This window comes from Mustelus asterias, chromosome 22, assembly GCF_964213995.1.
Source record: "Mustelus asterias chromosome 22, sMusAst1.hap1.1, whole genome shotgun sequence".
Taxonomy (NCBI): Eukaryota; Metazoa; Chordata; class Chondrichthyes; order Carcharhiniformes; family Triakidae; genus Mustelus; species Mustelus asterias.
The window spans coordinates 25,693,221-25,707,426 of NC_135822.1; the positions used below are offsets into that span (position 1 = coordinate 25,693,221).

General features: G+C 43.5%; 1 protein-coding gene across 5 annotated transcripts in view; it reads left to right on the forward strand.

Moving 5' to 3' along the window:
* padi2 (peptidyl arginine deiminase, type II) overlaps positions 1 to 14,206 on the forward strand; it is a 119,950-nt gene that overhangs the window by 87,580 nt on the left and 18,164 nt on the right. The window contains exons 1-5 of one of the 5 annotated variants that reach the window (XM_078239000.1): positions 5,767 to 5,946; positions 6,837 to 6,947; positions 8,866 to 9,046; positions 10,600 to 10,672; positions 11,524 to 11,585. The exons of 2 other annotated variants lie outside the window; for them this stretch is intronic. In XM_078239000.1, coding sequence (XP_078095126.1) covers positions 6,856 to 6,947; positions 8,866 to 9,046; positions 10,600 to 10,672; positions 11,524 to 11,585 — 408 coding nt within the window. In that variant the 5' untranslated portion in view covers positions 5,767 to 5,946; positions 6,837 to 6,855. Of the gene's footprint in view, positions 1 to 5,766; positions 5,947 to 6,125; positions 6,217 to 6,836; positions 6,948 to 8,865; positions 9,047 to 10,599; positions 10,673 to 11,523; positions 11,586 to 14,206 lie in introns of those variants that run through there. 2 more of the 5 variants (XM_078238999.1, XM_078239001.1) reach the window with 2 other exon arrangements.

Here is a 14,206-nt window from a genome sequence, read left to right on the forward strand (position 1 = left end):
GATGAAAGAAAAATGCTGATGGAATAACTCTAGTCATCACACAAAGGCAGCAAAAGTGTCGCCAGAATTTCCAAATTAAATTTTGTCATAGAAAGGACTAAACCCCCAAGACCTAAACCCCTAAAGGTTTAAAGACAATTAACACTGACTTAAATTGCCCTGTCAGCGCTGAGCGAGCACAAGAATTAACCACGCCTGTCAGCGTTGCAAAAATCCAGGCAACTGGACAGAGCTCAAATGGCCAGTTACAACCTCAAAATGATTGGAATAAAGTAATTTACGAATTGCTTGGAATTTCAAAGTATTAGAAAGTAAATTCAAGGTCCAACATCAGGAAGCTGTCAATTCTGCTTGGAAAGAATGAAATAAAATTCAATCTGAACGGGATCAGGAGAAATTGAAAGATTTTAAAATGTTCAAAGAGCAAACCAAACAACAGTATCGAACCTTTTTGCTTAAACATAAAATTGTTGCAATTACATTCTTGGAACAGCCAGAAAGGATTCTGATCAAAGAAGGAATGAGTTAATGGCACAAAAAGAAGCTATTTGTAACTCATTGTCTTGTAATGGCCAGATGAGGGAAAGTGAAATTGTCCCCCTCTTTTCCCATTCTTAGTTTATTTATTAGTGTCACTAGTAGGCTTACATTAACAATGCAATGAAGTTATTGTGAAAATCCCCTGGTTGCCACACTCTAGCGCCTGTTTAGGTACGCTGAGGGAGAATTTAGCATGGCCAATGCACCTAACCAGCACATCTTTCAGACTATGGGAGGAAACCAGAGCACTTGAAGGAAACCCACACAGCCATGGGGAGAATGTGCAAACTTCACACAGACAGTGATCCAAGGCTGGAATTGAACCCGGGTCCCTGGTGCTATCAGGCAGCAGTGCTAACCACTGTGCCGTCCATCTTTTCTTTGTAAGAGGATTTTTAATTTAAAAGGATTTGAATTTAATTTAAATTTAATTGAAAAGGATCTACTGCATGTATTTAAAGATTTACATGCTGTCATGATAAAAGAACCAATCGGAAACGTTTTCTAGAGTTTAATGAGGAAAAAAGTGAGTTTTATTGGAGTTATACAGACCTGGCTAAAATAATATACACACGTTGTTGATACTCACTGTTGGAGGAATAATGTAGCAGCTTGATTTTTACCTTCAGCACTGTTTATTGTGCACCCAACTCATCAGAGATACAAACTCCATATAATAAAGGCAAAATACTGTGGATGTTGGAATCTGAAACAAAAACAGAAAATATTGGGAAATCTCAGCAGCTCTGACAGCGGGGGGAATTCTCCTGTCCCGCCCGCCATGGAAATCGTAGCGGGCGGGGAGCGGACCACACAAAGGTCCATTGACCTCAGGCAGGTTTCTCCAGTTTTGGGATGAGTGTGGCCGGAGAATCCCACCCAGCATCTGTGGAGAGAGAATAAAACCAACGTTTCGCGTCTGGATGAGTCTTCTGATGAAGGGACATGCTGAGTTTCTCCAGCATTTTCTGTTTTTGTTACAAACTCCATGGCTGGAATTCTCCCAAAAAGATTCTAATTCGTGTGAAAACTGGAGTAAATCACGCTGGTTTTTTCAGCAGGAGTTTCAAAATGAATCTCCTACACTCTGTGCACTGCAGACAGCACCAACATAATTTACTCTAGAAATCAGCAGGCGTAGTCTATTCCCAGGAGGCCAGCAGCATTGCGCTAAGCAGGCCGCTGCACATGTGCCGATGTGTCAGATCGGCACATGTGCAGTGGCCCTGCACTGTCGGCTTCCTGATCACTGGCTAGTCCCACGATCCTTGCAGTGGTGGCCCTCTGCACCCCCACGCCCCAATTGCTGGCTCCCCCGACCATGTCCAACCCAGCCACAACCCCTCTACCACTCCCCCACCCGATACCTCCCCCCCCCCCAACCGGCAGTTTTGAATCCTCCCCATCCGCAATCCCAACACCCCCCATGCAGTCCCAATCCCCCCCCCCCCCCCCAGTGGGCTGACCACCCCCCAACCCCGATGGTCAGCCCCAATCACTAGCCTCCCTCCTTCCCACCCCACCGATCCTCTCTGCAGAGTTGCAGTGGGACCCTCACTCCCCCTCCGCCCCACCCCCACTCCACTAATTGCCCTCCCAGAGGCCCCACCCCATCAGACCATGCCCTTACAGGCCCCGCTCCCATAAGCCCTGCCCCTTGACACTGCCCCATGCCTGACGGGCAGTGCCAAAATGCCCTGTGGGGAGCTACTTTAAACCCCGCTGGCGTGATCCACTCTGGCGGGGGGTGAGATGCTGATATCTCCGGGCCCGCTTATCGTATTTAAAATATATGTAAATGTACATTATCATAATTTATGCACCTCCTCACCGATTTCCATCGTGGATGTGACGCCGCCAGACATCTGGCGCTGCGAGACACTAGTGGTCGGGAGATTTAATTAGCACAGCGGAATGGGAGAATTGCCCCCCATATATTTACTCCAAAGTGACTGTTCCAGCTGAGTCCATTTATTCTCCTTTGTATGGTAAGCCAATGACTATTAATAACCATACATGTTTGTTTGTTTATTTATCAGTGTCACAAGTAGGCTTACATTAACACTGCAATGAAGTTACTGTGAAAATCCCCCAGTCGCCACTCTCCGGTGCCTGTTCCTCTTTAATAATTGTCACTGCATGCACTTGCTGATACATTGACACACATTCGCACAAATACAGATTACAGAATGGGGAAGGATAGTTTGATCAAATTCAGAGTCCATAAGTAAAAGGAATATATGATGAGTGACTCGAATGATCAGGCACTGATTCAGTGACCCTGATGTATTAATTCGGAGTTGGGGCCAGTTAGTTTGGTTGTTCCTCTGGTTGTTCCTTCCTCCGTATTCAAGAGGCGGCTAGATATAGCACTTGGGGCGAATGGGAAAAAGCAGGATTATGGGGAAAAAGCAGGATTAAGATATTGTGTTGGACGATCAGCTATGATTGTGATGAATGGCGGAGCAGGCCCGAAGGGTCAAATGACCTCCTTCTGCTCCTTTCTTCCATGTTTCTATGAGACAGTAGTGTTGAGCAGAATTTTGAAAGATCTCTGTTCACAGGAGGGATGACTCTACTTGATCTCAATTAGCAAACAGGACACAAAACCTGCTAGGAAGGGAGGACAGACAGTAAGGCTCAATGGTTTTGGCTGCTTATCCTCTGTTCATCAGTATCTCAGTCTCAATTCTCCACCAAAAATGTCTTTCTAAGCAAATAAAAGGGTTGGCCATGTGACTTGCTCTCTCCATTGTCAGATTGAGTATCCAAATAAGATGGTTATTTGGTTATTCCAAAAGGTAGCTTGATTAGCTCGTGTGTGCAAAGTTAACCTAGCCATTGTCTCATGACCAAGTGATTAGATTAAATGTCCCATCCCTGACAGCTTAATCTCAGATAAAGGTAAAATACTGCTGATGCTGGAAATCTGAAATAAAAGCAGAAAATGCCGGATAAACTCAGTAGAAGGGTCACTTAGACCCGAAACATTAACTCTGTTTCTCTCCACAGATGCTGCCAGGTCTGCTGAGTTTATCCAGCATTTTCTGCTTTTATTAGCCGAATCTCATCTTAATGTCTTGCTATTGTCACAGGAGATAGGTGGGAGCTTTCATATTCCCCAGGAGTTGTCTCTGGTTGGGTCCTCACAGACCTGGCACCTCCGTTTTAATGAAATGGAATTTGGAATGTGTGATGATGGAAATTGACGCAGCCACCCCTTGCCAGTAATTTGCAGTCATCCTCTTTTAGCCTGTTGTTTAAAAGGAAATCTGTTTTTAGAAGTTCAGGTCTATGTTTCCAGTCAGTGGACTGAAAAATCACTATTTGATAAAAGTGCATCTTCATGACAATCTCAAAAGACAAATATTGAAATGACTCACTCTGGAAGATGAACTTAAAAGTGAAAATATAGCCACAATGGAGCAAGAAGATGACAATTTACCCGTGGCTTTGTTTAACTGTTTATGTGAGGTAACTGTAGAAGACACTTACAGACAGGTTTCCATGAATCTTTGAAAAGAAGAATAGCATTTATTGTACTTAACCTGGTCTAAGCAAAATAATAAAATACGCACACACGCTAGGGCGGCATGGTGGCACAGTGGTTAGCACAGCTGCCTCACAGCGCCAGGGACCTGTGTTCGATTCCCGGCCTGGGTCACTGTGTGGAGTTTTACACATTCTCCCCGTGATTGCGTGGGTTTCCTCCAGGTGCTCCGGTTTCCTCCGCACACTCCAAAGATGTGTAGGTTAGGTGCATTGGCCATGTTAAGTTCTCCCTCAGTGTACCCAAACAGGTACCGGAGTGTGGCGACTAGGGGATTTTCACAGTAACTTCATTGCAGTGTTAATGTAACCTATTCGTGACTCATAAATAAACTTGAATAAATAAACTTGACTTTATCTGCCGGGGTTGAGTTCTTTAGAACTAAATAACTAAAGATTTAGACTATCCATGTGCCACTCTGTCTGTGGCACATGGATAGTCTAAATCAACTCAGAGTTCAAAACTTGCAAGTTGGATGGGGAGAGAGAACAAGGGGGAACCATTCAGCTTCTTGCTTCTTCAGTGTCACATTTGCCTGTGCTGGTTTGCAGAAAAAAACAGTTGCTTAAAAACTCAAAGGATCAGCTGTCTTGTCATATGTCATGGCGAGTGGATTCCAGTTGCCTGGTTTACATGATCTGCCAGCATACCTTTCATAACCGGAGTCCCATGTTATTGTGTTTAATGGTTTGTCCCCTCAGATATGAATAGCCAGGTGATTGTTTGGACGCTTTGCTACTGGGGTAGGAGACGTCCCACATTCATGTTCCTTAAGGCAATTATTCCCGGTGGGTATTTGCAGACAGGTTATCTCCATTTCAGCGAAGTTGGAATGGAGAAGGTACAGTGATACAAATGTACAGCCATCTTTGACTGTGATGTCTAGCCATTGGAATGTGGCTTTAGTCTATTTTTAAAATCAATTAGTGCTTTCCAGTCAGTAAATTCATAAAGTCATATTTATAAAGCATTGCTCCATAACAATAGCAATGAAAAATATTCTTCAGACAGAACTTTGGACTGTATTATCCCCATTATCTTTTGTCTGTGCTTGATATAGACACACTAAACCCTCCATCAGAAAAAGCCCAGAGTCGCCCAGTCACCACCTTAACTTTCCTGTTTTCAACTAAAAGAAAATTCTTTTTTTTGGTATCTTTTGGTACTTCATTTCTCATCAAAAAAGCCAATTCAAATGAAGTCCAATCATGGTCCCCGCATGAGGGGCAAACCAGATCCAAGCTGACAAGACAGGACTTTGTATCCCATCTTGGGCTCAATCAAACAAGATCCAAGCAGATACATGAGGCATTGTACCCCCTCCCGGGCTCAATCTAACACTTCATCTTAGCCAAAACGTCAAGTTGGCTTTAAAAATTTGCATCAGGTGAAGTCTCAGTGTAACCTCATTGGCTATCCTGATTTTTTACTCTACCCAGCCTGGGCAAACCACGATCATAGGTGTATAGCTCCAGTGCAATGGGCTATCCTCGTCCCTTGCCTGATCATGGTTTATGAAATCAGCAGTCTCCCTAACGTTTATTGTAACTGTTTTCAGGATGTGGCTGCTTTTGCTGCATTAACTGGCCTTCATTCACTGTCTGGAAGGATTTTTTTACAACTGAGCGGCTTGCAGCATTACTTCAGAATACCTTTGAAAAATAATCACGTGACATGGGGCTGAAGTCATGTTTTGGCCAGAACAGGTAAGACTCTTCTTGTCTCTTGAGGGCTTTGAAGGACCAATGTTAAATCAGCAGCCTAATTTAGCCGTTGTTCAGAGGGCGGAGTTTGTGCAACAATAGGGAAAAACTGAGCCCTCTGACATTCAAGAGTCACAGTATACGGTTACACAGGTATGTTTAACTTGTGCTGGGAGACCACATTATGTGAAACAGTTTGGAAAGGATAAGGTTGCGGTTGCTTGGGCTTTAACAGACTTGTTTCTGGAACGACTTCATGAAATGATTGTGCGCAGAGGCGAGGGAACGGGAAAATACCAAGCTTTGTTTTCAGTTTTGAGCAGCAGGCATCACATGAGCTAGATGCAGAGTAGATGCTTAAACTAAAATCAGACTGAGCTCTGAAGTATTCATGAAATGATTGCGCGCAGAGGCGAGGGAACGGTAAAATACAAGCTTTGTTTTTAGTATGGAACAGCAGACATGAGCCAGAAGCAGAGCAGACTCAAACTAAAGTCAAACTGAGCTCGGAAGTAAAAAAGAGTCGGTTTTAGTGGATTAGTTTCTAGATTAACTATTAACTGTGAGCAATTGGTCAATAAGCAATTCAAAATGGAGATTAATGTTTTTTTTCTTTTCCCAGAGATCTGTGTTTGAAAATCAAAGAGAGTAAACAATTCAAATTAGTCATTCAGTCTCTAGTAGTTTATAACAGCAATAAAGGCATTTACTCCAATAAGAGCATCTTCTGTTAATTGTTTAACTCAAGAGTTGTGAGCACCTGCTGAATGGGGCTACTTCCCTTTTGCTGATACTTTGCTCACACATAACTGTACCAAAGAATTGAGCTTCAAGTTAGTTTGTTAGATTTTAAACTGTATTAATATTGCAGATAAGTATATAGGGAAAATAAAGAGATGACGGCAGCTGTTGATTATATTCAATGATAAATGCTTCTGACACTTAGACAGACAAGAGATTGGATGGCTCTGGGCTGTTATTGTGAGCAAGGCAGTGGGTGTCTATAGATCAGCTGAGCTGAAACACTGACTCCTATTCTACAGAGAGCTGTAAACCTTCAATATGTCCAAGCAAAGGACCCTGCGCATGGAATGTGGGAAAACCACCCAGATAAATTATGTGTTGGGGACTGAACTCAGCATCGATGTTTACAAGTAAGTACATTTGTTTGTTTATTTATTTATTAGTGTGACAAGTAGGCTTACATTAACACTGTAATGAAGTTACTGTGAAAATCCCCTGGTTCCCACACTTTGGCATCTGTTTGGGTACACTGAGGGAGAATTTAGCATGGACAATGCACCTAACCAGCATATCTTTCGGATTGTGGGAGGAAACCGGAACATCCAGAGGAAATCCACACAGACATGGGGAGAACGTGCAGACTGCACGGACAGTGACCCTAGCCGGGAATCGAACCTGGGTCCCTTGCACTGTGAGGCAGCAGTGCTAACCACTGTGCCGATTGAGCTTAGTTCACTTAAAAAAAAATTAAACTTGGTGCACTCACCTGATGAAGGAGCAGCGCTCTGAAAGCTCATGCTACCAAATAAACCTGTTGGACTTTCACCTGGTGTTGTGAGACTACTTACTGAACAAGATTAGTGCATTGATTAGTTTTCAGCATATAACTAGTCCTATAATTAGCATAAAATGTAATTTGTTAGTCACTGGAGGCCAGGGATTGTAGCGACAGGTACTAGGATCAAAAAGGACTTGAATTTAGATAGCACCCTATACACTGGATGTTTCAAAGCATTATACAACCAATGAATTACTTTGGACATATAGTCACTTGTTTTGAAAGAAGATGCAGCAACTGACTTGTGTATAGCAAGATCACAAACAATAAGGAGATGAACAACTAGTTAATCTGTGTTGTTGGTTGATGGATGAGTGTTGGTTGGGACACCAGGTGAACCATTTGATCCTCTTGTTCTAAGTGTGTCACAGGAATATTTCCATGTCTCATTCAAACAAAGGGATTTAACAACAATGCAGCACTCCCCCAAGGTGAGAGACTGACCTTGGTAGTGGGGCATGCCAGGAGCAACACCAAACATGCCTTAGAATGAGATTTGGACATAGCAAAGCTACAGCACAGGGCACCAATGCATGCTCAACATAAAAAGCAGTAAGGCAAGAAAAGTACCAAGTGAGCCCACAACCAATGGATAAGAGCAAACTTTCTGGCATATTCCTAATGATAGACAACTAGACATCTGACATGAGAAGGAGGCTCCACAAACATCTCCATTCTCTGTTGTAGCTGAGCCTTGCAGAGCACAGTGCAAGACACAAAAATGAAGTGTTTGCCAATAGCTTCTGATGAAATTGCCAAATGGACAATACTGGATGGCTCCTTTCCCAATGTCCTTATCATCATAGATGGTAGTGTGTGACCAGCTTGGTACCTGCACTGCGACATTAAGAAGCGGCGGAGTGTAATAGACATAATGAAGGCTCTCAACCCGATAGCATCCTAGATGCAGTGCTGAAAGTCTGTCCCCACCTCCAACCAAGTAAGTATTCCAGTGGAGTTATGGCACCCAAATCTACTCCATGACATGGACAATTCTGCAAGTATGTTCTATCTTATAAAAAGCAGAATGACCATACCTGGCCAATCAGCTTTCTCCCAACCCCATGCCATCAACCTCTACTACCCAGAAGCAGCAGGGTCACGGGAACATGATGAGCCCCAAGCTTGTTTTCAAGTCACTTACCATTCTGAGTTGGACATGTATCACTGTTCATTTACTGCCCGACAGTGTCACTAGAAGGACTGCTGTAGTTTGCGGATGAGGTAAAGGGCCCTTCCTCAAAAATGAAGCTTTCCAATGTTTTTCATCCCTAGAACAAACACATGGGTCAAGATGGTTTATGTGGAATTCTGTCAGAATGTGGTGTCAGAACATACACCTGTCAGAGACGGATTGCTACTGATTGAGGCAGGGTGTCAATGAAATGCATTTATTTGAGCTGTGTGTGTTATAATGGGCATGTAGTTAAAGGATACTGATTTTCTTAAAAATCAATCCATTACCTCAGTTGAACCGTCTCTTTCTCCAGACCATCGCCTCCCAGGTCTCAGCTGTTTGAAATCCGTTTCAGCCCCGGCGTAAAATGCTCAATTTCACATCAACAGCATGTAATCCCGGTGACTGAAGATGCAGTGAAATCGGTTCTGCATAAAGGAACCATTCTCCTAGTCAGACAGGATAAAACGAGCAGGGATGTCAATGACAATAAGGTAATGCTACTGCCCTTTTTCCTGTGATTGCCTCTATTCTCAGAAATATTCCTGGTGCCACTTCCTGCGTTTCATCCCCTTGAACTCGGGATCGTTCTATTCTTTTATTTCCTTGTTTCTTCTCATCGCTTATAGAATGTCATAAAATTACTACAGTGTAGAAGCAGGCCATTCGGTCCATTGAGTCTGCACCGACTGCAATACCATCCAGGCCCTATCTCCATAATCCCGTGTATTTACCCTAGCTAGTCCCCCTGACACGAAGGGGCAATTTAGCATTGACAATCTACCTAACCCGCACATCTTTGGACTGTGGGAGGAAACCGGGGCACCCGGAGGAAACCCAAGCAGACACAGGAAGAATGTGCAAACTCCACACAGACAGTGACCCAAGCCTGATCCCTGGCGCTGTGAGGCAGCAGTGCTAACCACTGTGCCGCCCCTTCCTTTCCTTTTTTCCTCACGCTTTTCTCTGCTCCTTTCCTCGGCTAGAAATGAGAGTGACCACTGTCAGGAAATTGAAGAGGAAATGGTAACAGATTAGTATTTGATGCAATGAAATAGTCACCTCCAGGCTGTACATTTCGAAGGGTTAAGCCATTTGAAATGAGAAGCTCAAGCTCTACATTCTGCAAGGAAGACAATTAAGTGGAGATAGAATGTTAAATGGTGCATCTCAAGTAAATGCAAAATAGTACTTCAAACTGAATCAGGAAATACAGAATGGGGGAGCTAGTGCTGCAGTGGTATTGGTCACTGGATTAATAATCTGGAGACTTGGGTAATGTTATGGTGACCTGGATTCGAATCCCACCAGGGCAGATCGTGAAATTTGAAATCATTAAAATTCTGGAATTAGAAGTCTACCCATCCTTTTTAAGGAAGGAAATCTGCTGTCCTTACCCGATCTGGTCTACTTGACTCCAGATCCACAGCAATGTGGTTGACTCTTAAAATACTCTCTGAAATGGCCTAGCAAGCCGCTCCGTTCAAGGACAACTAGTGATGGGCAATAAATGCTGATATAGCCAGTGATACCCATGTCCTATAAATAAAAAGTATATTAATTTAAATGATTTGAAAGCAAGTTTTAAACAAGTATGCGTTAGAAAGCACTTTGAGTGATAAGAATTTGGAATAATCCACCAATCAATGAAAGCTAAATGAAAAGCTAGAGTTTTCAAAAGGCAGCTGCACGCACGTTCGGATGTTAAGGGGACCCCTGCTTTGAGCTCCGAACTCTATCCCAGAATGTTATACCATTCTGAGGTTACGGTTCTACTCGCCACACTGGTACCTCACCTGATCGGTCAGACTTCATGTCTGAGATCAAAGTTTTGATTTGATTTATTATTGTCACATGTACTAACATACAGCGAAAAGTATTGTTTCTTGCGCGCTATACAGACAAAACATACCGTTCATAGAGAAGTGAGAGTGTTACAGCCGTGATTGGTCATCCCCTTACCCAAGTTCACATCCCTTATCAAAATTTGAATTGTATGATGCTTTCTATCCTTGGTTCTAACTCTATGCCCATTCTCTTGCTGTAGGTCACAGTTACATTTTATGAAGATAAACCCAACAACCCCATTGACAAGATGACTCTGCAGTTTACAGCTGTCAGTAAGTGAGATTTAACGGATGTTGCTGGATTTATCCTCTATGCTCGTGGAGATTATAGTAAAAGATTTTGAACTTAATTCTTAATCCATTTTTAAAAGTCTCCGATTAGGGTACAGCATAGAAAAATGCGCGGGATCTTCTGGTCCCACTGCTGTCAATGGGATTTCCCATTGATTCCACCCCATGCCGCCAGGAAACAGACAGCGGGGGGCACACCGTCAGTGGGACCAGAAGCTCCGGCTGGTGTGAAGAGCCAGAAGATTATGTCCTACGTAAATGCAAATCTTTCTTTCTTTCATTACGGTGGCACAATGGTTAGCACTGCTGCCTCACAGCGCTAGGGACCCGGGTTCGATTTCTGGCTTGGGTCACTGTCTGTGTGGAGTTTGCACGTTCTCCCCGTGGCTGTGGGGGTTCCCTCCGGGTACTCCGGTTTCCTCCCAGAGTCCAAAGACGTGCTGGTTAGGTGCATTGACCCAAACAGGCGCTGGAGTGTGGCGACGCGGGGTTTTTCACAGTAACTTCATTGCAGTGTTAATGTAAGCCTACTTATGACTAATAAATAAACTTTACTTCATTATTCTTTCCTTTGTGCTGTGCTTAAACACACTGCACATTTATGAGAACATTTTTAAATTAAATTATGTGAAGTGCTTCAAGATATTTCTCAGATACATTATAAAATGCTCAAAAACCGCTCATCTCTCTTTTATGATGGCAGGCGTGTTTATAAATGGTTGCTCAGGGCAACGGTGCTGTTTCACTATGTATTGGAGAACTGGAGCACTGGGACTGATAGTAAAACTCTGTAGTCATGGAGACATTCTCTTAGCTTCACTACCCTTTTACAGGCATATCCCTAGATGTGGATGCAGATCGTGATGGGAAAGTTGAAGAGAATCATCCAAATAAGGTAATCAAAAAAATTAATATTCTGAAGTAATTTTATTCAAAAGTCATTGATATATAAAAGGTCCTCCCAACTCCAAACCACTGGTTAGGCTATTCAAGACCTTTTAGAAATAGGCGTAGCTTGTTTAATGGAAGCTCTTCCCAGCTGTGCCAGAATTTTGCATGAGTGCAGTACCCTAATTTAAATTCTAAAGCAGCCTTACACTCATGGGCTGACTACTTCACCCCACATGAATATCAAATTGGCCTAGGGTAACCATGGCATAGCTGAGGTGACACCCAATTTGCAAACCATAATCATTCACTTTTCAAGCACCAAATGAAATTAAAATTCTTTCCCCAAAATGGAGAACACTCAAAGCAACAAGAAACTCTTAGAAACTCGAGAAGCTTACGCCTTGATGGCCATAGGCCCAGAGGTAGCGTGGTAGGAGCAGTACTTGACATGGAGGGAACGCAACAAGGTTCACCAGATTAATCCCTGGGATTGCCTTGCTAGGAGAGATTGGGGAGACTGGGTCTGAGAGTTTCAACGAATGAGGAGTAACCTCATTGAAATTTTTACAGGCCGTGACAGGGTGGATGTAGATGTTTCCCCTGTTGAATCTGTGGAATTCCCGATGCAGAGGGCTGTGGAAGCTCAATCACTGAGTATTAAATGATAAGGGGATAGCGTGTAGATGATCAGCCATGACCTAATGGAATGGCAGAGCAGGCTTGATGAGCTGAATGGTCTACTCCTGTTCCTATGCTGCATCACATCCCCACTGAAAAAAATACAACATTCATTGTTATGAGCAGACCTGGAAGTTAAGGAAGTGAATCTGACATTAGGCCTGGATTCTGCAGCTCGACTCACTTGAGATCATCATTGACGTGGGTGTTTGAGGTGATTGACAACAAAAAGAGGAACGCTTGTCTGACAAATGTGTCTCTCAAATTGGTCAACTGGATGAATGACTGTTTCTTTGAAAATCAAGGAATAATAGGTGTGTGTGTGCACAGCCTGTTCTTCTTCTTGCTTTCAGGTTTTGTACTTGAGTAGACTTCACCTAAGGTTACATATGCAGTATATAAACATATATAGGGCAAGGTTTTCCCACTGTTCTTGCCGGCTGGACCTTCTGGTCCTTCCGATGGTGCACACCCTACCGTGGGTTTCCCGGAGGTTTGGGGGTGGATTCAATGGTAAATCCCATTGACAGCGGTGGAACCAAAAGATCCTGCCATTGGCCAATGGCAAGTTGCCTCCTGCTGCCAACAAACTGCAGGGAGGCCAGAGAATCTTACCTGTAGAATGTCAGTTAGCTTTATATTCTTTTGAAAACCAGTAAAAATAAACTAATTGACAGATTACTTAATTAGCTAATTCACAGCTCCTTAAAGGGACACTGTGACAAAAGACAAAACTATGAAGGAAACTTACCAAAAACAAATTAAACTGTTGTTCCCAGGGCTCATAATGCATGCCAGCCCTGTGGTGTCCATTGGTCATGGCGACCTCAAACGTAACTATAGAAACTGGGTGCTCCCTCTCCAGTGATTAATTTGACTCTCCCAACCTATAAACAGATTAAAGTCGCCCATAATCACAGATGTTCCTTTATCACATGCATCTCTGAACAGCCCTCAATGTTTAGTTCCCATCCTTGGCCACTTTGGAGCCATGTCTCTGTAAGCCAAACTACATCATATCCTTTTACAACTATCTGTGCAACTAATTCATCCATTTTATTTCAAATACATCCTGATGGTCACCTTCGTATGCAGCTGCATTAAGCTGTGCATATCTGTCCCTGGAGTTGCAAAGGATGAGTCTGGCCACTTTGCTGTGGAGCTCTCCATTCAGTATGACCATACCATTCTACCTATCCCTCATGGAGAAGTTTATGCAGAGAGTTACCTTTGTCCACAAGTCCATTGGGCTGTGGCCCACAGGTTGCATCATCGAGATCGTGCAGGAAAAGGTGATGGTGGATCTTTTTGCTTGGTTCTATAGGCAGACTGTCAGTAATTGGCAGAAAGCCTCATCATCAGAACTTTCAAACAAACACCGAGATGCAGCTTGGTTGTTGGTAAGAAGGGCCCTCCCTATCCGATCCTTGGAGTCTGATTGCCTTCACACAATGCCCTTGAAGCGGCTGTGGTGGAGAGAAGATCATTGTCCACTTCCTTCTGGAATGAGTCTTTGCAAAGTATATCTGGAAAAAGATGCAGTGGTTCTTGTCGAGGTTCATCCGTGACCCAGAACTCTCTGCTCTACTGGCTGTTCCCAGGGACACACCAAGATAAACATGAACTGTTGCTGCAGGACCATCAACTTAGTGAAAGGTGTCTTTTGGTCTGCCTGAAACTTGTTGGTCTCCCAGTGCAAAGAGTTGTCCATGACCGGCTGTTGTAAACCAGCACATCCCCAGGTTCAGGACTACGTGCTGAGGGATGCACTAAAGCTTGGTGCAGCTGCTGCCAAAGTGCAATGGAGAACGATCATTGTTTAAAGCCCTTCAGCCATTGTGCATCGAAGGCTGGAATCGGTGAAAACCCCTCCGGATGAATGTTTGACATGACGTGCGCATTGTCAATATTGATTGTCATTGTAAGCCTAGTGAGTAACATTAATGG